At 39.3% G+C, this 24,455-nt stretch overlaps 1 protein-coding gene across 2 annotated transcripts in view; it reads left to right on the plus strand.

Annotated features, from left to right (window-relative positions):
* Positions 1–24,455, plus strand: part of RET (ret proto-oncogene) — an 85,433-nt gene that overhangs the window by 33,571 nt on the left and 27,407 nt on the right. For both annotated transcript variants that reach the window (XM_069863310.1, XM_069863311.1), the window contains exons 2-7: positions 14,081–14,332; positions 15,611–15,904; positions 16,386–16,627; positions 18,334–18,535; positions 18,994–19,193; positions 23,123–23,381. In XM_069863310.1, coding sequence (XP_069719411.1) covers positions 14,081–14,332; positions 15,611–15,904; positions 16,386–16,627; positions 18,334–18,535; positions 18,994–19,193; positions 23,123–23,381 — 1,449 coding nt within the window. The remainder of the gene's footprint in view (positions 1–14,080; positions 14,333–15,610; positions 15,905–16,385; positions 16,628–18,333; positions 18,536–18,993; positions 19,194–23,122; positions 23,382–24,455) is intronic.

The raw sequence follows: 24,455 nt of genomic DNA on the forward strand, positions 1-24,455 counted from the left end.
TATCATTAATAATAAAACGGGAATGAATAAATGTATGCCTTAGGCTTTGTTAATTTTTTACAAGCATCAAGCCAGGCAGCTATTTATTCCTGCCCCAGGGAAACTCCATTTCATGCAAAGCATTCATGGAAAAGTTAACGTACTTTAGTCTTAGCCACGACAGAAAACCCTGCTAGGTTTATTGATGCTGGTGTGTTTGTGGTGGTGGAATTTTTTTTGAGGCACAGGTAAGAGTTTCTGAGCAGGGAGACTAAAACTGCAGTTTGGAATTTACATTTCTCTGTTATGCAGTTGAAATCTGAACTTCTGTTTTCATGATGCACTATTGTCTTTTAGCCTGTGAATATTACTGCCTTGCTAAGGAAAGAGGGAAGGCAAAGTTATTGACACTTAAATTTAAAACATGAGTTCCTGATGAAGCAGTGTAGCAAACACCTCTGCAGAGTCGCCAAAAAATCAAAATGCCCTGATAAAATGTGCATGGAGGTCCTGTGCTGGAGCAAGACCTGATTATTTCTTTGCAGCTGGAGATGCCACTGGAGGTGTTTAGGCACGCATGATCAGGGCAGAAAGCATCTGTTTCACCATCTAAGAAAAATGTAAATGTATAAACTTTGTGCTTCAGGTTTGTTTTTTTTTTTTTAATAATGTTGCCCAGAGGCAAGTCACTGAGCGACGACAGAACTTCCTTTGACTCTGGGGCTGTCACAGTTTGTTCATTCATCAAAAACATGTGGTCGGAATGACTACTCTAGTAGTCTTACAGTTCAGAATAAATGTCACCATCGAGGACTGTGTGCATCACTGCAGCCCAGGACTCTGTTCAGACCTCAGTGTAGTGGAAATCCCTGATAATTAAAGACAGTGAGTGATCAGAAGTTACTCAACAGAAATGCTGCTGCTTTCTGATTGGTGAAACCTTTATCAAAAGCAACTGCATGTGAGATATAAAGGAATTGCTTTCTCTTCTATTGGCAGTGGAGGAGAGAAGCATAGGGTGAAGATTGTAACTTCATAGAAAAATGCTCTTAAAGTAAAAACGGCCTTGAAATAGCTATGGAATATGTTAATATAATACTTGAAGGAGGATTATTTTGCATCTGTGATTGCTCAACTTGCCTTGTAGCAAGGACTGGGCTAGAACTCAGAAGTTCACTTAAATGAGAATAAAGCTTTTGTGAACTCTGGTAAGGGCCCCTGCTATTCCAGCTTTTGCTGTTGCTTTTATTGCTCTTTCTTTTGGACTCCTCTAGTTCATTCCTATAACTTGTCAGGAATACAATGTAGTTGATGTCTCTCTTAAAGGTAGTTGAGAAGAGCTGTCAGTGTCAAATGCATATCCTTAGTGTTATGTCAGCCCATTTCCAAGCCTTGCCAATACAATTTCTACCCTTTTGCTGACAATGTTTATGCTTTAAGACAACAGCATAATGACTAACTATTGTGCGGTAATGACTAAAAGTCCCCAAAGGAAAAGCTGTTCTGTTTTACTAAACAGTGATGTTCACAGCTGGGATGCAGGGGGTGGGAGGGATTTTTTTTTTTTTTTTTTTTTAGTGATGTCAAGTGTAATATAGACTTCTATGAAACTATTTTAAAAGCAGGTCTATTGTAAGAGCACTTAAGAATATGTACTCTCTGCCAGAATGCCTTAAGGAATTAGTTTCAAATGCAGTTGTGTGACAGCAGTGGTTTACATCTTCTCGTGTACTGTATTTGAAGCATATATGTATATTTCTTAGAAGGAAATAATAGAAATGAAAAATGAAAAAATAACAAAATAAGACCTTATCTTCTACACTTCATTTCATAAATTGCCTAAAATGTACTAATCTAAACCAAAATTCTCTGTTAATTCATGACAAAAACTTTAAATAAATAAGCTCACAATTGTGCTGAGATTTCACTTCCTGGATTGAAAAAATTGAATTGCAGGCTCATAGCTCCCTTGAGTGTTTGGAAAGAGAATAGCAGCTCTTAATAACAGAGCACTTCTCCTGCAAGAAGTGGGCGTTTGTGTCATTATCATTTTCCTGGCAAATTTTCAACTACCAGCCGCAAAAGTTTTCATTGATTGCCTCCTACTGTAAGGCAGTAATGCTTCTGCTGTCTCTTTCTTTCATGAGCTGCAGGAACTGGAGAAAATGAGGGAAGCTAGAGATGTTAGATATTGATAAAGCACAATTCGAGCTGAGGTATTTTTGATGTCACTGCATAAGGTTTAGCAAGCTAATTTTTGCACACCTGCAGTAAATATAGAAAGTAGGTTTTCCAGTGCAACAGTGGAGAATCCAAAGTAAAAATCAATCGAGATACTGTAAAGTCATCCACTCCCTGGAAAACGAGAAGGTGCTGCACGGACCTGTCCTCTGAAAATCAGACCCCTCTTACCATGACACAGGTAGAGGAGCCACTGCTGTTGGTCAAGAAGAACTACACCTTGTGCAATTATCCCCACCCCATACTGTTACCATTTTTTCAAAGGTTACCATTTTGTTAACTGTTGTCATCCAGTGATGGTGAGCGGGGGTGGGGAAGGAAAGCTGTTTGTAGGAAATACTGTTATGTATTTCATATGAAGATGTTGTAGGGGTAGAAAATAGATGGAGCTTTGTGGTCATCAGTATCACAATTGCACTGAGCTGTCAGAAGGTGTTCCCTGATGTCTGACTCCTCTTTATAATTGACAGGAAGGCTTGCGTTCATTTTGGTGATGCAGAATCAAGTGCAGCTGGAAATGGGGAAACTTGAGCTAATGTAGTAATGGAATGCAGAGTTTGTTCTAATACAAATCTTTGTCATAAATAACAAATAAAAGTTAATTGTTTTTCTTTCTTTTTCATGACTTGGGATAGTGAAAATTTAGTGCTTTATTAAGGAAGCAGCACAGCAACCTGTATCTTAAAATAGGAAACACATTGGGATGCTGATGTGCTTTTGACTAAGATAATTAATGTAAGATTATTCGGTTTTACCTTTAAGTATCCCTTCATCTTATTACCATTGATAAGAGTGTCTTGTGATTTATTTTTATTGTTTGAGAAACTTATATATATATAGTTGCCTGTACCTTGTTCTCCAAATAGCTGCTATTATGTTTACCTTGTGGATGAGCTTAGCACTGTTGGAATTAGTGGTATGTGAAAGCTAATTGAGGTATAGCAGAAGTTTAGAGCACTTGGATGTCACTGCATTATTAATTGAGGATTTTATTGGTTTGAGATGTACTACTAATGTGTCTGTTTTAGCACAGAGCAGTGATACATACATTGCTAGTCTTTTCTAGCTTCTCATGTATTCCGATCTCTGCATCTAAGTAATATATAAATACATTCTAGAAGGCACATAGTGTGTACAGTCCTTTATTTTAAAACCTAGAAGTTAAACAGCAGGCTGAGTCCACTTTCTTGTCTTGGCCTCTCTCATCCCATAATACAGATTTATTCCACTTGCCAGAAATATGAGCAATGTGAATGCACCTCAGATGTGTTAGGTTGTTAGGGTTCATTGAAACTAGTGAAAGCAAAAGAAAACTGCTAAAAAGAAGTAGTAGATCAGGGTGACCCGGTGGTTACAGAGGCTGTCTGTAACAGAGCTGGCAGTTTTATAAAGATAGTATTACAGCACTTAATATCAATTTGGCCCTTTGTATCGATAATCTCATGCCCTTTATACAAAACTATGTAAAGCAAGAAAGAGAGGACCATTTAAAATGTAAAATGAACCTCTAATTAGTTGAATCTTTTATTCGAATATATTCAGCAGCACTAGAATAGCCCTATCCAGGTCCTGCTTGTGGGGGGAATATATCGAGAGGATGCATGTTATGAACAATTATTATTCCAATTAACCATTAAAAAACCCCCAAAATGTTACACAGGATTGTGCAAATATTTCTGGTGATAGGGAATTACTTACAATTGGTTCAGTAGAGATGCTTACTGGTTTCTGATGCTGAAACTGCTGAAAACTCTATCTCCAAAGGCTGAGCTACTATTTTTTGAAATAGATTTATTTCATTTTTAGTGTTCCTTTGGCTTTAGACAGAGTCGCACTGAATAAGATGCTATTTAGTTAGAAAAATGTGTTTGTCCTATGCAAAAATGAAAAATCATTATTTACAATATTTCCTATTAATTTTCATATTAAGGTTGGAAAAGACTGCATAGTTTATGCTTGGGGACACAATTCGAACCTGTCATTAATCCTGTTTATATACTTGTATTACCTGATGCTGAAGTAGCATCTATATAATAATGTCTTGACATTATGGATTTGTGGATCGATATTCCTTTTATGTTTACAACCATGAGCTTTATGATCTTGCAGATGACTGTGGGATGAAATGTATAGAAAGCCTCTTATAAATGCACATTGCAGTGTAATTGTTTCCTTTTGCTTCTGTATAAGCAGACTAAGTCATCTCCAGGTAGTTCTGGTGGTTGTTACATCTGAACTATTTAAAGAAAAGAAATGGCTGAAATTACAGCTTTGTGTGTGTATGCATGTATATTTTCACAAATTAATAATTGAAAGTATTTTTTTTAGGATCTTGTTTTATTCTTGATATTTACATAGCCCTGTGTGCACACACAGACATGCTTTCTTTACCTTCACATGTTTTAAGTGAAGATTTTTCTCTGTCAGCTACTGTAAGCACGTTGATACAAAGCCTCAAGCTTTGCGGCTTTTAACACAGGCTCTTTTTGCAAGATCATTTCTCTGATGCTTGTAAATTCAGGATTAGTTGTCAAAGCAAAATATAGAGAGGTCATTGGAAGCATAGAAGGATGGGGCATGATAAATTGTGTCCGTACAGAGCTGAATTAGTGATATAAAAATGAAACATTATGTCATCTTCATTTATTTATGCTGCCTTATAAACACCCTATATTTGGCCCAGATGTAAATAAATCCTATTAAACGTTTATTAATGTAATTGGTGCTGCAATGCTATAGTCAGATTCTTTGTATTACATTTCAGCCCTATACTCATACCGAGAAAAATTATATTCAGTTATTCTCAAGCAATTAAGTAATACTTGGAAAATGAAGGAGTAATTTTAATCGCACAAGGAAGAATTACATAAATACAGAGGAGTGACAGAATAGGGATCTGAAGAATTTGCAGAAATCCCTGCAATCTCTTACAGAAGATCTCTATGCACATTTATTTCTGTGAGAGGTGGTTTAAGTTTTAGTAACGCTGGTATTTAGGATAATGAAGTATCAAAAACCTGCCCTCTTCCTAAAGTAAAAAAAACCCCAATAAGCCATAAGGAAGCAAGACAAAGGAAGCTTCTGGCCTTTTTTTTGCACTTAAAGAAGTTCAAAAATGACTTGCTAAAATTCACCTAGAAGTACAGGCTCTGGAAGGAAAACAGGCACAAGTTTGACCTTGGCCTGGTCATCAGTGGCCAGGTAGCAGAACATTATTAGAAGCATTGTCCCATGCTCTGTAGATACTATGCTGCACAGATTTCCTGCTTTTGAATAGAGACAACAATGAAAATCTTGTCAGTTCACATAAATCCAACTGAAATATTTTCTTTTTGACGAGTTTAGGATCTGTCTTTGATCTTGGCTTTTTTAGAATTTATGTTCAAATACCTGATTCAGGAAGCAAGCTTTCTTTTTTTTCTGATCCTTCGTTTGGCTTTACAAGTTCTATCTTATTTTTATCTTGTGGAATTCATCCTCGTTTTCCTTACTAGGAGGTTAATACAGGTGGTCAACTGAGCTTTTTTTTGTTTTTTTTTATTTAATATTTGTATCTACTTAATTTCTATGTTTTCAGTCTAAACGTCAGGGTTGTTTTCAATGCAAACAGGGGAATCTGGTGAGGAAAATCACAAGAGAGGCAATTAACTTAAAGCAGACCAATTTAACAGCACTGGAATATATTCTAGTTAAGTATTGTTTCTGCTCACCATCACTTTCTAAGGATCTGTGCCCTTGGGAAGTATCATATTCTGTAATACACATGTATTTCACTGATACTGCTGCTATTGAAATTCATTCTATTGTTTTCTAGCAGTTAGTAATTTAAATGTACACGACAGGTGAAACTTAGCAATTATCCAGCTCCATAAAGTTTGAGCATGCTTTCAGAAAATGCTAGTATGAAGCTCTATGATAATCTTTCCCCAGTTCATTCCAACCTAGGGTCCACATGAGCAACTTTGTATGGAAGCAATTAATTTCGTTTTCACTTTATTAAATTTTCTTATGCTCCCTAGTTCATATCACATCTGTTACAATTTCTGTAATGATCAGCTTAAAAATAACACACCTAAAAATAAATAGTGTCATGCTGCTGAGCCACATTAATGGTTTGCTACTCAATTAAGTGTATGCCAGTTCTTCTCTTTGTCATTGTTCTAGTGACTCTCAAACACACTGGGAGTTAATCTTGGCACTAATGCTGTGGCCTAAATTCCATGAGCTGATGGCAGATTTTGACTGAAAGAAGGCTCCAGGGAGACCTTATAGCCGCCTTCTAGTACTTAGAGGGGGACTACAGGAAAGCTGGGAAGGGACTTTTTATGAGGGAGTGCAGGGGTAGAATAAGGGGGAAAGGTTTTAAGCTGAAAGAGAGGAGATTGATCTTGGGTATTAGGAAGAAATTTTTTACTCTGAGGATGTGAGACACTGGCACAGGTTGCCCAGGGAAGTTATGGATGCCTCATCCCTGGAGGTCTTAAGACTGGGTTACATGAGGCTTTGAGAAACCCTGGAGGTGTTTAAGGCACGGGTGGATGAGGTGCTAAGGGGCATGGTTTAGTGTTTGATAGGAATGGTTGGACTCGATGATCCGGTGGGTCTCTTCCAACCTGGTTACTCTATGATTCTGATTCTATGATGCAGTGGCAGGAGGGTTGGAACTGCATGATCTTTTAAGGCCCTTTGCAACTAATCCGTTGTATATTTCTATGATGAATTTTTAATAATTGCATTTGTGCAACAAGTGGTCTCCCTGCACTGTGGTTATACACCTAGGGTGGTCAGGGAGGCTGGCTTGCTCTGGTGTCTGTGCACGCACATGGAGGGCAGCACAGTGGACGTGAGGCTCCACCATCATCACTTTTCCTGTCTGGCACAGGCTGTCTCGCACTGTGCCCGTGCAGTCAGCCGAGGGCCTCGGAGAGAACTGACGGGTGAGCGGTGTCGTGTGGCACAAGCTCTTATCCAGCTGGCAGCCTCTGATGCTGAAGCTATGACCCCGGCTTAAAAAAGGGATCTGTTGACTTGTGCTCTGCCGTGATCAGAGCTGTTCCTTGTTGATGGGCCCCTTTCAGAGGTGTTCAAAGAGCTTCTCAAGGTGCTTCATTTAAACCAAGGTTATGTCTTACCTTGGTGAACACTAGTTCTGAGTGGTTATCTCTGGTGATGGGCAGCCAGGTCTGTGGAAATAATGTTTCTTCTGGGATTATTTGTAAATGATTCCCCGTTTAATGATGGGTGGTGCAGTGAGTTCTTCATTTAAAATTCTGCTGCTAAACTGAAGGAAAGGTTGGAGCAACACCCTGCATAATCTGCAAATTGTTTTCTCTGTTAAATCATCTCTGACTGAAGAAACATTTATCTGAATGCTGGCCAAACCATTTTTATTCTTATGAGGTGGTTCAATGTATGTTAAATGGTGGATATTGTCTGGAGCACCTTGCAGGGTGTTCAGTCCACACGGTGTTGTTTCCAGCTATGCTGTTTCATGCTGGTTTCATTAAGTGACAATTTTTTTTCTAAATTACTGAGATTCTGGTTTATGAGGGCAAGTTTATTTCTTAATTCTGTAGGGGCTAGGAAGGCATTAAGTGAACAAGTCCTTTAATTTAAAATACACAAGTGCATTGCTGCTGTTGTTCTCTGATGAATCGAACACTGGGTGTATTCATACTAGTAATGGAACATAATGGCTACTCATCAAAAGTAAAGATAATTATTTCAGGAACACAAAACTAACCTTGCCAGATAATTGCTTGTTGAAATCTGATGCTGTGCAACAAATTGGGGATTATGAACAGCAGACTCCCATGTTCGTCTGTTATATCATTAAATCCTGTATATTACAGTGATAGGGCTATCATTGCATTAAAAGCATGCCCCTGTTCTTGGAGATGCATGCAAATTCTTGATTAAGGATTTTGATTGCATGAGGGCTGTTCTGTTGTTAATAAATTGTTGTGTTGTCCTCCAAAAATGCTGGGGAACTCTGAGTAAATTCTGTCAGATGTAGGTTATGTGGGTGCATATTATTTGCTGAATGAAAAACAACCCTCATTCCATTTCCATTTTGCAGATTTTTTTTCTCTTACATTTTCTTAAAACACAAACCAGTCCTTGCACACAGTCCATGAGAACTGTGACAATTTTCATCTATGGGACAAAAGTATAATTTATAACATGAACTGTAGAAAAGAAGGTGGAAGATAGCAAACACTTGGGCTTGAGACAATTTTTAGATGACATGAGTAATGAAACCTCACATCGCTTTAAAGAGATATGTTACACTGCAATCGTTTGGAGCCTTTAAATGAAGGGTGAGCCTTTTCCTCAAATACATGGTGTAACTTAAACCAAGCAGCAGTCATTTAAGCTTTCAGTTTCCATTATGAGCCACGTAGGACACCTGCTCACTTAGCCAAACCATCTTCCCCAAGCTAAGTGGAGGGCCTTGAACTCAAGCAGTACCCTGCTTTCACTGTTTGTATAGGTTTAGCTCCTAGGTTCTCAGTTCCAGGTTCAAGAGTGAGCTAGCTGCTGTGTTTTACTGACTGGCAGTTCACTAGCTGCTCTTACCTGGCCCAACATCTCTTCAGAAGAGGGTGTCGCAGATGGGTATTGTGTCTTGTGGACCAGGGTGACACGATGCTCCTGACCAGTGACCCTTCTGTATACTATTTGTCCTCTCTTTTCACCATCTCCAACATGCTTTGAGACTCTACACATGATTCACATAGTTGTGAGATGGTTTTCCAGTCCTTTCCTGGAGCAAACCTTGTGACTGGAATAGTTTGCTTCAAAAGAGATTTTCTTAATTGTAATTCAGAAGGCTGTACCTTGGAAGATGGTTACAAACACTGTTTAGGAGAATCATAGAACGGTTTGGGTCTGAAGGGGCTTTAAAGATCATCCAGTTCTACCCCCTCACATCCCACTGCATCAGGTTGCTCTAAGCTCTGTCTAACCTGGCCTTGAACACCTCCAGAGGTGGGGCATCCACAACTTCTCTGGCCAACGTGTGCCTCACCAAATTTCTTCCTAATATCTCATCTAAATCTCCCCTCTTTCATCTTAAACCCATTCCTCCTCATCCTGCACTCTCTGATAAAAAGCCCCTCCCCAGCTTTCCCTTTAAGTAGTGGCAGGAATGTCTTACAGTGAGATCTTCCTCTACACTAATAAAAGTTTCACGCTACTTCATTTTGTGACTAAAAAGTTAAATTATGTTTTTTCTCGTTGTGGTTGTTGGTGAGAGTGTAATGTTGCTGTAGTCAACTTAAGTTTTCAATGAGTAGTCCTCCAATGCTGCTCAAGACTATAGTGGCAAGCATAAAAAGCACTGAAAAACATGTAAAGCTTTCTACAACAAACTTTGTGTAAAAAAAAAAAAAAATTTTGTATCAAAAACCCCATTATTTACCTACTCATTCATGACTGACAAAAGCCACATGAGAAATTGCCTTATTTCAGAAAGCAGTCATGAAGCCTTCAAAGTGTATGTGTAATCTTGTTTTTTCTCCCTGAACTGGAAAGCTGCTGTCATAACTTTGTCTATTTCCTGTAGGAGCCATTAGTCAGTAGCATTACATCCACTCAAACTTGATCACTTTTCTGTATATTACTGATATGTGATTATCATGTAATATTGCTCATCCATCACAGGTTGTCATGCTGATTTTAGACTACGGGAAAGCTGAAGTGTCCTCTGGAAAAAAAAAAGCACAGAGATCCCAAAATATGTCTATAATTCCCTCTCTCTCTTACGTTACTCATTTATGTTCCAGAGCACAATCGTCTCATGGAGTACTTCAAGGTTCTAATGCGAAATGTTTCTCTGCTTCCAAATCGTAAGCAAATGCCCTTGAACCATCAGTCTTGAGTGTAACGTTTCAATTCCTGTTTTAAATGGCAGATTTAATAAAAACTCCATCTGGCTTCCATAGGAAGCACAAGTCCTTGGAAATTGATTATTTATTTTTTTTCAGGACACAAGGAACTGTGGCCAGGACTAGAACCTCTTCCTCCTGCTGCACACTTGCCAGATGGCAAGTTTAGTGAATCTGGTTTTAACTTCCTAGGGCTTAAAGGAATGAACACAGCTCAGAGAAGCCAATGCTACATTTCTGCTTCAAAGGTCTCCTACAAAATCAGCCTCCAAAGATTTATCTGCAGAGTGTGGTTGTGACCTGAGCAGCCTGTTGCATACGTCTCAGCTCTTTCAGTGCTTTAAATGGAGTTTGGGGGTGACACAACCCACTTTACAAAATCCCAGTAATCTCAAGATCAGCGTGGTATTGGGTGAATCTTGTTACGAGGCGAAATCAAATATATATATATAAACATCTATGTTTCTGCAATCTTGTAAAGTCTTTTCACTTGAAATACTTGTTTTCTGAGTGTGTCATATTCCACTAGTGTCACTTAAAACCGTCCTTATGTGTTGCAAGTATGCTCTGTACTAAGAACTCACTTTTGAAGGGCAGAACTTAATTTCACCAGCTTTTAGGTTCGAATCAGGAAGAAAAAGATTGTGCTTCTACTTATATTTCTTACGGTGACTTTTTTTGTAATTTCTTAATGTGGCTTTTATAGTTGTGAGAAAGATTTCTGGTTAATTAGTGATGCAAATTCTGCATTATTTTTATGAAGGAACACCCTCTCTCTTCAAAACACAAAGTATTGCTTTGCAGTTTTGTTATCTCCAGAGCAATCAAATTTTCATTTTATGAGATGTTTTTGCTTTTTTTCCCTGAGGATAGAGGTCACTGCTCCTGGAACTGATGCCAAAGACGTGCAGTGAGCCTGCAGCATAAATACTTTTTCTTTCACATACAGAGCTCTTGGGATCCTGACCTCTGCTGAGGTGTAGTTGCATATGAAGTTTCAGACGTTTAAGTGGTGATGTCTATCATAACTATTCATGTGTTTTGTTAAACACAACTGTATGTACCAACATGTAGTGTAGGCCCAGAACTGTAGAGCAAAATATATGAAGATTAGCTTATGATAAGGCAAGAAATAATTACAACTCAAAATACCTCATTTTCCCCTTTTCCAATTTCACACTTCACACACCCATGCTGTTTCTATTTACTCTGCTTCCTGTATGCTCTTTTTACTGGAGGTGATTTTGTGTCTGCTACAGGGCTGGTTCTTGCACTACGTGATGAATTTCTGATGTTGAGCACACACTATCGCTCATGTTGTAACTATTCACCCCAGACTTAGACAAGCAAATACAAAGTCTGACAGAAAAAAAAAGAGAGAGACTGTGCCTCAAACTCTTTACTTAACAAATCAAGAAAATCCACTACATTCACCTTCATAAAAGTTCCAAGTTCACCCACAGCTGCATATGACGCTGTCAGCGTTCAAAGCGATTCTGCATTTGTTCTCTGGAAGGCTGTTGATGATCTCCATTGTTTTTGCTTTCCATCTTCTTCCAACAAAAAAATGGGTCCCTTTGAGTACCAACTGGATCTTTGGGAAGAGGTAGAAATCACAGGGAGCCAGGACTGGTGAATGAGATGGATACTCAAGTACATTGATGTTGTTGTTAGCTAAAAACTCCTTCACGGACTAAGTGTTTTGGGCTGGTGCATTATCTTGATGCTTAAGTTGCTGTTCACTCTTGCGCAGCAGCATTTTCCAACTGAGGATAAAAAACCATTTCTATTTGAACACATGTCCACTCATACTGAGTGAAGCGATCGAGCTGAGGCTTGTCTCACTATGACAGATTATAGAACACATTCTATAACCATCTCTGTCTCTCCCCTCCCACTCTTTGTTCCTGAGCTATAGGATCAGTCTTGTATTCCACTGTCCTCAGGTAATGATGTATAAGCCTCATTTGTATGCATTGGTGGGTTAGAAGTGTTTTTTAGTCTTGAGGAGTGAATTTTCAGTATTGAATTTCTTGTGAGGAAATTTTCATAATTCTAGCATCTAGGTTTATAACAAATACCTCAAGGAAATCTATTTGTTTGCACTGGGACTGGGCTTGCGGTTTCTATACTGCCTTATCCCTCTGTCAGTGAATCAATTTGTTAGGACTTCTAGCAATGCTTATTCGCTGGGTTTCCCTGCACTTCAGAAAAGACAGACAAAAAAGACATATTGTAAAAATATTTGAAATTTATTATGAATGTTTAGGAATGTAACTTGCAGAAAAGATGGTAATGGCATTAGAATCAGAAGTAATAGTTTTCTTCCAGACACGGCACATCAAGAGTTAATGTTTTTCTAAAACTCTCAAAGATTATTGCTGGTTTCCCTTTAAATTAATTACTTTGGAGAGAATTCACCTATCGTATTACTTTACCACTTTATTCATATATTGCAAAGTATACGTAGAAAAAATAATGGACCTTTGTAAATCTTACGGATGTAATTGCATCCAGGGATACTTATGATGTCATGAATCATTGCAAGGTACAGCGGTTTCTGTGGTATTTCTAAATGAAATCAGAGGTCTCTTGTTTACAGTTGTTTGCGGTCCTCTCCATTCAGCAAAACACTGTATGGATCCAATAGTAATAAAAATATATAATGATATAACCTAATGCTATTTTGAAGATGTTTTGGCATTATATCCCTAATTTTACTGCTGTATTACCATCATTTCCAGTTGTATCTGGCTTGGTTTAAGCTAGGATAGTCCTGTATTAGTAACATACGGAAATTGTTATTATTTTCATTTGTTCAGCACATGTGTGAGGCTTTTATATGCTTTACTCCTTATCAAATCAGATTAAACATTGCCAAATGGTCCCTTCCAACCCAAACCATTCTTCGATGATTCAATAATGATGAAAATTCTGCAATATGCGAGTATTGTTTTGTATGGGTGTATGTACAGACTGTCAGTGCAGGTGAACACGAGAGTGACAGATGCAGTGTTTCAGTGCACATGAGTGCAATGAGCATTACTTCGTACCTTCCTTGCTTACCAAACATTTCTCTGTGATCGTATTTGCAAGCAGTAGAATTGGAGGGGAAGTTTCGGAAAGGGGTAGAGAGGCCATTGCAAAGTGACCTGATGACCAGATGACAGCACCTGAAGAAGCAAGCATCAAGGGGCTGTTGAGCTCTACTAAACACAAATGTCTGCAGTTTCTGGGTGCGGGGGAATCAGCAACAATGGGTCAGTCACAGCCATTGTATTAAAAATAAGTGTACACTTCCCTGCCCACTTCAGGCAAGTCAGTTCTCGGCTTTCCTGTCTGTCACATTTAAATTACTTAAGACTTTCATATTGATTTTATGTAAGCAGCTCCCGTTTTCTATACCAAAAGCCAGCCTGTTTCAAACAGGTGTGAGCCACAGGACTCCTATGTAAGAGAGGTTTAATGTAATCCAAGGAAAAGGGTATGAGCAATTGATATGTTCCAGTGTTTTCTCTCAACAGTGTGTGTGATTAGCCTTTTAAAGTGTGTGATTTCATCAAATGTTTTTTCCTTCTTTGAGTATCCGCTGTGAGGTAATGAAATTGCAGCTGAGAGCTCCAAATATGAACTTCAGTAAAATTTGGTGTGCAGAGCTTCATTAAGTGTACTGCTTAAACTGGGTTGTGTTTACAGCAAAGCAGTCTTGGATTCAAAAAGCGGATGATTTTGTAACTTGAAAATAAATTATAGGCCACATTTTAGGTGGCAAATTCCCTGGCTTGAGTGCAGTAAAACTCAGTTTATTTATACCAGATGAGGATCTGCTTTTTTCCACATCTTTTGTAATGCTTCTTTAATCCTTGGAGAATGAAGCCTTTGGTTCTTTGGAAATGCATCTCTTAAGAAAATGCCAATGCAAAAAACATTTAACTGGGAACTCCTGTCCTTTCCTGTGGCTTCCTTTGCAGCTGCCTTCAGTCTCTACTTCCCCAGGAAAGAGTATTCAGAGAATGTCTACATTGATCAGCCAGCAGGTACGCCGCTCCTACGCTTCCATGCCTTGAGGGATTCACATGGGGAAGTGGCCCACTTTCATCTGTGCCAGAATCTCATCATCTCTCGAGCGAGATCGCAAGAAAATAATTGGTTTCAAATCAGAGAAAAGACAGGACTTCTCTACCTCAGCAGAAGCCTGGATAGAGAAGACTTTAATATGCTGTGTAAGTATGAGAAGAGTAGTTTTTCTTATATTTGCATCTAACGCCAAACAGCTCTTGGAAGAAATGATTAAGTGAACCTTTCTCCCTCTCTTGAGGTTTGGCTTTGTTAGAGAAGTGTACTATTGAACTACAAAAATGAATTATCTCAGGTTTTCTCCCTTCTTTTATGCTCAAGCAATAAATTGGCTTTGATGATTTTGATCTATGAGGAAATTGGGTATCATTAGATGGTGGAGGAGGAAATGGGTGAGGAGTTAATGGCAAACCGCTGTGATCAGCTGCAGAAATTCTCGTGGTGGAGAGTTTGTAGGAACTGTCTTGAGTTTGCAAGAGCCATATATCAACACTGCCCTTTGACTTGGGTGCCTTGATGTTTGAATGCTCAACTTCAGATGTGTACTGCTTTTTTTCTTTGAGTGCTGAGTGCTTGATGTCTCACCCATTTTCGCTGCATTGCTGGTACTCAGTGTTCATGAATATCAGATAGTTATTTGTGACTGAACAAAGGAAGAACAGCTATCCAGAACTTGAGCCTTCTTTTGTTCATATGGATCAAAGTGACCTAGAGCATCTTTTCAAGTGAATTGGATCTGTTACACAGATGCTATCATTCTGTCCAAACTCAAAGTAAGGTCATCAAAACAATTAGGGTTTGAAGGTGTCTGAGTAGATGCCACAGGTGATTTTAAATTTTATGCTAACTTTTGACCAGCTCTTTTTATTTCAAAATGATGAAGCAATTTGTCCTCCAAGCATAAACAATTTGGGTATATCCTCAAGTGATGTAAACTATCAGAATACTGTGACAGAACAATTAGAAGTTGTTGTGGGTCTGTCCTGAACATTTTTTCCCTTTCTGCATACATTTTTTTCCCTTCTGCCACCCCACTCTGCTTCAGTCCCTCCAAAAATCAGTCCTACCAAAAAGGTGTTTACTGATAGTGACCCGTTCTATGTCAGTGTCGTACAGACAGAACACGGATATTGTTCCGTGAGGTTCTACAATGTATGAATTGGTGATAACATCTGTTTTTTATTTATTAAGATGTAAGGTCTTCCTACCAGCAGATGATGTATTTAAGAATTGTTTTATCACATAGTAGGACTATATGGTATCAGGTTGACAGCCAGACTGGATGATTTTATAAGTCTTCTCCAGCCTTAATGACTCTATGATTCTATATGGTTGGTTGTGGAATAATGGACTAGAGCACAAGTTGTCTTACATCAAATATTTCTCCTGGTGTTTGTTTTTGGTTTGGTTTTTTTTTTCTGAAGCTGTAGGAAACTGGATATCGTTATCAAAGGTGATGCTCTCTGTCTTCCTTTCATCCCACCCTTTCCAAGAGAAGGAATGCGACTCTGCTACACGCACCACAGTTTTCCTCTCCTTGATGAATGCTACTGCACCAGCTTGCAGTTCCCTGACAGCAAGGCAGCTTTGCTTCACAGAAATGGATCTATCCTTTCACATCAAAGAGAATAGACCACCTGGCACATTTCATCAGCTCCAGTTACCTTCACTTCATCAACTGTGTCAGAATCTCAGCATTTCCTACAAACTGCTGGCAGGTAAAACTTGAACTAAGCCACTCACGTACCAGCAGTAGATGTAAACAAGCTGCTCTGTTAAGATCTATTTTTTAGTGGATCTTCTAGATTGATTTTATAAAGGAAGTTCCATTGCAGATACGAACCAAGTATGAAGGTTTTGCCTTTGAGATGTACAGAGAGGTTGGGAAAGGAGAACTGTCCTCTTCCCTAAACTAAAAAAGATTGGTTTTAAAAGTTTGCACCTGCTAAGAGCAGACTGGAAATATCCTCAGGTTTAACGTGTGCTTCTTCTAGACTCTAGGATCTTCCCATGCTTTCTGCTTATGCTAATGTAGCCCCACAACTTCTTTCTCTTTCACTCCTGAGTCTGCCTTTCATTATGCAGCCATGATGTCCAAATGGATTTACTGGTTTGCAAAAGAGCATCAAAGAAGAGAACTATCGGAGCTCTATAATGGGAAGTGATTGTTCCTATTGATGCTGTGGCTATGTTTTTCAGCTGAGGGTATGCCCTTTCGATACAATGAGAACACCACTGGTGTGAGTGTGACTCGACGCCTGGATCGAGAAGAGAGAGAGAGATATGAGATGATTGCCAAGTGCACTGTGAGAGAGGGATTCAGGGAGATGGAGGTTGAAGTGCCCTTCCTGGTGAATGTGTTAGATGAAGATGACTCTCCTCCATTCCTTCCCAATGGCACTGATACTGCAGAGGCAGTTGTGGAGTTCAACAGGAAAGAGGTGATGCTCTCCTTTATGTAGTCACTGCAGTAGGAGCGCAGGGGTGGGAGGTATGATGACTGGGAAAAGCCATGCTATGGGTAATGGGTCTCACCATCATGTATGTGATCACACTATGATCTTGAGGACTGTGATTGTGAAATGCTGAGTATATGGAATTCTTCCCCTGATGAGTTATATCTTATTCAGACCCCAAATTTACAAGTGTTTGAGTTGAGAATTAAACAATGTAAGTAAATGTGAGCATTTCCTGAGGTCAGGAGGGTCCGTTGCTGAGACTGTAGTCAGGATTGCTGCATCTACCTATACTGAGCTCTGCTCTGGTTTTGTTACAGGGTTGCTTCCACTAGGTGAGTAAAATTGAGAGTTATTAGAATGGGAGTTTGTGTGTATCCTTCAAAAATCTATATAAGATGTCAGAAACACATTTGGTATGTTTATTAAGATGCTGTATTAGTAACAATTAGGAGGAGCGGTTGTTGGATGTAGACAAATGTTGCACCTGCAAAGGTGTTAGTTTCTAGTGTTAGGCTGTTAAGGGAGAGCTTCTGGATCTTGCTTTCATGGTGCGCTCCCACTTCTCCCTTACCACGCCACGGTGAAAGGAGGTCCAAAACCCTGGGTGTCTTTGTGCATGCCCTGCCCTGCACCCTCTGCTTCAGTATAGAAGAGTACCAGTGAACTCTTTGCTTCTTCCCACTGGAGCAACAACCCTTCTCTAGTCACTAGTATAGACAAGGCATTTATTTTGGGGCTGAAATGGCGCATTTTTCATGAGAGGACTTTTGGCTGATAACTGACATTCTTCATAGTCCCCTCAATTTCCCTTCAAAGTATATTTTGCTCAGGTTTGTGTCTGGGAGAAAAAGGAATTATTTTGGGAGTTTGCTGCCACCTTCTGACTAGAACAAGTGTTGACCAGACACTGATGAACACATCACATTTGCCTGATCATAAAGTAATTCTCTTTCACTTTTGAAAAGTTTGAGGTTTAGGAGTTTGATTTAGCTCTGATGCTAGGGAGTGGAGGTCTCACAGAACTGTTTTATAAAGTAAAATATTTTCTTCTAAATTACACGCCTGCAAAGCATTCAGAACGTAATTAATTTCACAGTGGAAAACACAGGCAGTATATTTAGAAACTTTAAATCTTTTCTAGTAACGAAACAAACTTTAAGCAATAGAATCACTAATAAAAACTTTGAAGATCTTGTGGATTCAATGTCGAGGTAGTGAACAGCAGTCTGGTAGACTAAGCAGAAGACAGCCAATCCAGGCTGCTTCAGTCGTTTCAGGTAACAAGTTTGGCCTGTCTGAATGTATTTCCTTGTCTTCTAAGCGCACATATTACCTGGGTTTTTTTATTAGTATTGTAGAATAACATTTGAAAAAAAACAAAGGAGAAAGAAAAGAAAAATCAAGAGCTGTGTGTGTACATTCATTGCCTACCTCAAAGATTTAGCACTGTACTTTGATATAGACTCAAATGATGATATGCGAGTTCTTTTTCACTGCCTTCTTCTTTTGAGCTTCTAATTCGGATCCAAATAGGTAGGAAATAATGGTGTCCCTAAAATGAATTTGAATGGAAGTGGGCTTAAGCAAAAGATGTAAGGTTTTATTTGACCAAAATTTCAGTCTCCTAATGTATCAGGGGAAGAAAGCTTCGCGGTCATTCAGCTATGTAATTTATTATTTCATTCTAGGGAACTGCCCTTGCAATGCTAACTGTATATGATGCAGACACAACGCCTATTTATCCCCTTGAAAGCAGCAGAAAGAAATACACAGGAACCATCATTACTGATGATCCCTGGATAAGCGAAACATTTCGGGTAGAGCACATCTTCAATGAAATCCACTTCAACCCAAATGGCAGCCAAGTGAGGGGAACTCAGCATGAGTACAGTAAGGTCTCTTTCTTCAAATAAAAGAGAGGTTGCTTCTTAGTAATTGACCAATGAACTCTTGAACTTTCCAAGCATTTTGTAAATATTAAGCCAACAGAAAGTTGAAGAATTTCAAGTTAAGCAAATGTTGGCTTTTAAACGTGTATTGAAAAATGGAGTTTGTGCATCTCTGGGATAGAGAGCTCGCAGGTTGATGTTATGCATATTGATAAGCAAGAGGTTCTGGTTGTAGGATTCTCAGCATGATAGGGAAGAGGACCTCTTCAAATATCTCAAATGGCACAGAGCATAACTCCATAGGAGGCATATTTGCACATTTAACTCACCTTCTGTTTCCTGTTAGGAATACCTTTGATATGTGTGATTTTGATATGTATGTTTTGTTGAGATTGCAGTATCAAAATACACATCTGCAGATAATATGAGTTGGTAACAGACTGGTCTTTTCCTTTGCAGAACTGGTACTGAATAAAAGTATTTCAGTCACAGAGCACCGTTCCTTCCAGTTGGATGTTTTGGTGAATGACACAGAATTTCATGGCCCAGAAAGATCGGTGATGCTTCATTTCAATGTCTCCATCCTCCCTGTCAGCATTCAGTTTCCAAACATGACTTATCAGTTCACAGTGAATAGAAACGCTGAACGTTTTGCACAAGTAAGAAATGTGTTAATTATGCTTTCACTCTCTGTTAGAGACAGAGCTTAGTAGATGGATCACTGGGGCGAGATGCGTTAAAGCATTGGTTGTAGCTGTTTCAAGTAGAATCAATGAAAAATGTGGTATTGATATGACTGTTGCTGGATGCTGTGGATAGCAGATAGACTGGACAGTAGCTCTGCTATCACTTAGTAACACAAGATGGGCTACATGTGGAAGTATTAATAAACAGAGACAGAAGGACTTGCAACCATGAGTGGTTTAACCATAAATAACTGTAAAAATATCAAGGGGAAAAGAAAAGACATTTGTCCCAGCTCTACGTGTTCCAGTATGTTAATTGCTTTTCTTTAGATAATGGCTAATTAGTAATTAATGTGTTTCCCAATTTAACCCTCATTTTAGCTTAATCACCACCATTGCCATTAATAATGCCCTCCAGAAACACTTTCTAACAGGTTGACATTAATCAGGGAAATATTACAATGTAATTCCTATGGAACATGTACATTAATTAGGAACTGGTTCAACATAATTAATGTTATGATAGTGAATATTAAAAACATCAGTGATGAGCCATTTTGAGGAAGCTGCTGTAAAGTATACCTCACAACTAAGTAAAGCTGTGAAGCTGCTACTGTATTTATAGTGGGGAGGAAGAACATATAATTTGTAATGTATACACACAGATTTTACAGGTAGGTGTATGTGTTTGATAGTATTATGAATTAATTCCAGATTAAATGTGGTTAACCCACGTTTATCTGTGCATTCCCTGGATTGCCTGAATACATTTATATATAGTTTTCTAGTTCCAAAACAAAAAAAACCCACAAATAGTTAACCTGTAAAGCTGCTGATTTTGCATGTTGTCAGGACAGTCAAGCATCTGAAAGGGAATTTTAGGGTTTCTGGAAACAATGGCACTTCCCACGAACTCTGCAGTTTCACTGGGTGGCAGCAGTAGCAGGGAAAACAGCTTCTGGCCGGACTCCAAGTTTGTGGGAAGAAATCACTTCCTGCTGCACAATTACAAATTCACAAGGAGATTTTGTTCTGACTCTTGAGCAGCAAAATGCAAAACTCATCCTGGCTCTGGAGATGGCCTTCATCAGTTAGTGTCATACACTTCTGAGGCTGGGTTTGAATTCACAATGTGTTAAGGTTGGAGCACAAGTCAATGTAAGCAGCTTATTCCCCAGCACTTCACGTTATTGTCTGCATAATTATCTGTGATGTGCCAGAGCCGTGAGGAAAAGTACTGGGCCAAATCAATACGAAGGCTGAACTGTCTCTTGCCCTAAGGAAAACACAAGAGCGTGAAGAAATGATTAACTGCTGGGCTGCTTCCATTTGTCTGTTTGAGCAGCTAAATGAATTGAATAACAGAAGCTTGGCCTGATGGTAGAGGCTTGCCCAGTGGCATTTAACTTATCAAAGGACTTAAAGCTCTATTGACATTTACTGAGACAAATGATGAATAACATCAGCTAAGATTTTTAGAGAGGTTATATGTCCAAATGTCCCTGGAATTCAGTGAAGAGGAACATTATCATTATCCAGACTTTATTAAACTCTGGAGCTCAAAAGATGGGCTTTTTCTGTTCCTATTTCTGATAATGGTATTTCTGTGCTAACTGGTTTGTGTCTTGCAAAACCCACCTTTGTAGGTTCGTCCCCTGGGTGTTGATGTTAATCTTGATTACAAGGCTCTTTTTCACTCTCTTTATGAGAAAGAGGAACTGGCTGCTTCTGCCTCCTTCCCCCAGTGCTGTGCTCCGCCGCTTCCAAGAGCTGCACTCACTCCAGAACCTGTGGTGCAGGGCAGAGTTACGAGCTTGGGCTTTACCTAGTGGAATCCGGCAGAAAGAGAAACACCATCTTTCTTGTAGAAACTTCTTGATGGGGGGTATTTTTAGCTTCTCCTCAGATTATACAGAGAAAACGAAACTCTATCCTACTCTGAGGATAATCTGCTCTTCAGGGAGTCTGAATTTATAGGATCTTCTCTATCCCCTTTGCAGGAACTTTCTGTTGATTAAAAAGGTGCCTAGAAAAAAAGCAGTTATGACAGAGTAAGCAGAAAGAACAGTTTAGTCTATATAAAGATTAATGCCATGCAACATCATTATGTTTTTCTACTGCATTAAAGAAATGCCATCTAAGCAGTTGCAAAATGCTGCCAGTTGCAATGCAGCCCCAAAGTGAAGATGACGTTCTGGAAGAGACCTGTCTAGACCTTGTGTCTAGACAGAGTTTATGAACAGTTGAAGTCTTTTCTTCATTTCTTTTTCTTACTGCCAGTCCCAGCATGGTGTGGAGAGGAGACGGCGTGGAAGAAATGCCTGAGCTTCTGATTGCTTTAATAGTCTGTGTGTTATCCTGCCACCAAAAAAACCCCAATGAAAATGATGCCAAATGACAGTCAGTGGCATGAATGGGAATAAGTCCTGTTAAGTGGGACTACCTTGTGACAAAGTATGCCCCTAGGACTGCAAACTTCTCTGACTTTAAATAGTCCAGGTTCGTAGGAAGAGGTCTTAGTACAAAAAACTTTTTACGTTCTTTAATAAGAATGCAAAAACCAAGATGTACAGATATGCTTTTACCAGCATGTGTTACTTGAAAACACATCTTAACTGCAGCATTTGAAAAGAATCCATCACCCTGTTCCCTTCAATAACACCCCACCCTTCACACTGTGGTTTTCCCTGCAAGGAAAGCCAATGCCTCTGGACCTGATCTGAATCCCACTCTTGTAAATGGAAAAAACAAAGTGAGCTTTGGATCAGTTCCTATAGGACCTGGACAGAAGACAGGGCTTTACATTCCTGTGCTGCTCAGATGAATTGTTTCAGACTAGTATAGATATCCTGTCAGAAGTTCAAATATAGCAAACGAACGTGTTTTTATTTTTAGATGAAAATGTTTTAAAAGTTGCAAATGGGATATGATGTGCTTATTCCTTCTAAGGCTTGCAGAGAACTCTGCCGTCCAGAAACTTTTTGAACTGCAATATTATGAAAATTATATATTAGCAATTTCTATTTCTGTATTGTTTGAAAAGAGTCTCAGCTTTGTTCATGCTGAGCTCTTCGGTTTCTCAAGCAAGACCAAAGTTTTTCTCGTTGATGAGCCTGGGACAGAGTAAGGATTCACAGAATCACTAGGTTGGAAAAGACCCCCAGGATCATCGAGTCCAACCATTCCTATCAACCATTAAACCACGCCCCTCAGCACCTCGTACACCTGTGCCTTAAACACCTCCAGGGAAGGTGAATCAACCACCTCCCTGGGCAGCCTCTGTCAGTGCCCAATGACCCTTTCTGTGAAGAATTTTGCAAACTTGCTAAGGGTGCACTCAATGCCTTCATCCAGATCATTGATAAAGACATTGAATAGGGCTGGACCCAGCACTGATAGTTTCTGAAGCAGAATGCTGTGAGAAACTGTGTCAAAGGCTTTACTGAAGTCTAAGAAGACCACCTCCACAGCCTTTCCCTCATCCAGTAGGTGGGTCACTTTGTCATAGAAGGCAATCAGGTTAGTTTGGCAACATTGAACTCAGACTCCCCATATCACAGGGTCTTGTTCTCACTGAGCTTTGCTGGCCGTGGCAGTAGGCACCAAGTATCACTGAGTTTCTGGGTCAAGGCTTTTTGCATTCTCACTGCTAGCCTGAAGACAATGGTAATGCTTTACCTTTCATTTTTATTGAGAATAAATCACATCAGAAGCATTCCAGTACTGCATTGATAGTAAAATATCAAATATGTAAACCCAATAATAAATAATAAATGCTGAACTCTGCAATGTGTAATATGCTCATTTTTCTTTTGATTATTTCTGGGAAGCAAAGAATCTATTTGAGGTATAGGGTTTTTTTTTCTGTTGTCTGTGATTTCTTTGTTGGTGTTTGAGCCTAGATAGGAACAATCTGCATTGAAAACTGTATGAAGTTCCGTGGTGTGAACATCACCTACAAGTTACTGTCCCCCAATGTAAGCTGCTACGCTGTTGGCATAGTTCAAGGCCGAGAAGACAAATATGGAAGCCTTTATGTGAATGATTCCTCTGTGCTACGCAGACCTGAATGCAAGGAAATACAATACACTGTTCAAGCTACAGACAAGCAGAGCAGGAAACATACCAAAACCCTCCTCACTATCATATTGGAAGGAACTCGTAAGTACTTGAGTCAGTTAGAACTACATACTTCTTTCCAGAGGAGGGACACAAAGCCAGGGAGGGGTTTGCGTATGAACCTGTATGAGGAGTAGCTGAAGTCACTTGGCCTGTTCAGCCTCAACAAGAGGAGACTGAGGGGAGACCTCATCGTAGTATTGAGCTTTCTCACAAGGGGAGGAGGAGGAGCAAGTGCTTATCTCTCTGGCAACCAATGATAGTAGTGAAGGGAATGGCAGGAAGATGTGCTAGGGGAGGTTCAGCTTGGATATTAGGAAAAGACTTTTCCCACAGGGAGTTGTGAAGCACTGGAACAGCTTCCCAGGGAAGCAGTCATGGCACCAAGCCTGGCAGTATTCCAGAAGCATTTGGACAAAGCCCCCAGACACACAGTTTGAATATTAGGGTTATCCTGTGCAGGGATGGGAGTTGGACTCAATGATCCTTGTTGGTCCTCTCCAGATCAGGACATTCTATGATCTGTCAAGTGTTACTGGTATTAGATGATGCATTAGTAGGGCGATCTATAAACTGATGGCATTAACGACCAAAATGACCCCAAGCTGCAAGATATAGATCACAAAATTTGTGTTTTGAGTTCTGATCCAGACCTGCCTGTAGCAGATATTTGCTTGAACAAATAATGCAGAGAAAGTGGTGTATTATATGCAATTCCTAGTACTGGTGATGGTGTTTGAATTAGAATATTTTTTGTGTGACCTTTATTTTGTATTTCACATATTCTCATGGAAAAAGAAATTGTATATGAAACCACAAATTTCTAGCCTAAGTATGCTTATTCAATCATCTTTCTCTCTGCTTCTGTCTCCAATTTGTATTTATTTTAAAAATAATTTTGCTTAACATTCACGTAGCAATGCACTGATTTCATTTGACTGAAAAGTTCATAAGGGCAGAATGTTAGAAATATTCTACAGCAGCAACAGCAGAGGAGGATGACACTGGAAATTGAGTTGTTTCTCTCCAATCTGTATTGTACTTCGGGTAGAACCTTACAATTCTACCTGGCAATTTCTTCATTCCTTTGTGTTCCATCATAGTTCCTATGCCAAA

Source organism: Phaenicophaeus curvirostris, chromosome 9 (assembly GCF_032191515.1).
Source record: "Phaenicophaeus curvirostris isolate KB17595 chromosome 9, BPBGC_Pcur_1.0, whole genome shotgun sequence".
NCBI classification, from domain to species: Eukaryota; Metazoa; Chordata; class Aves; order Cuculiformes; family Cuculidae; genus Phaenicophaeus; species Phaenicophaeus curvirostris.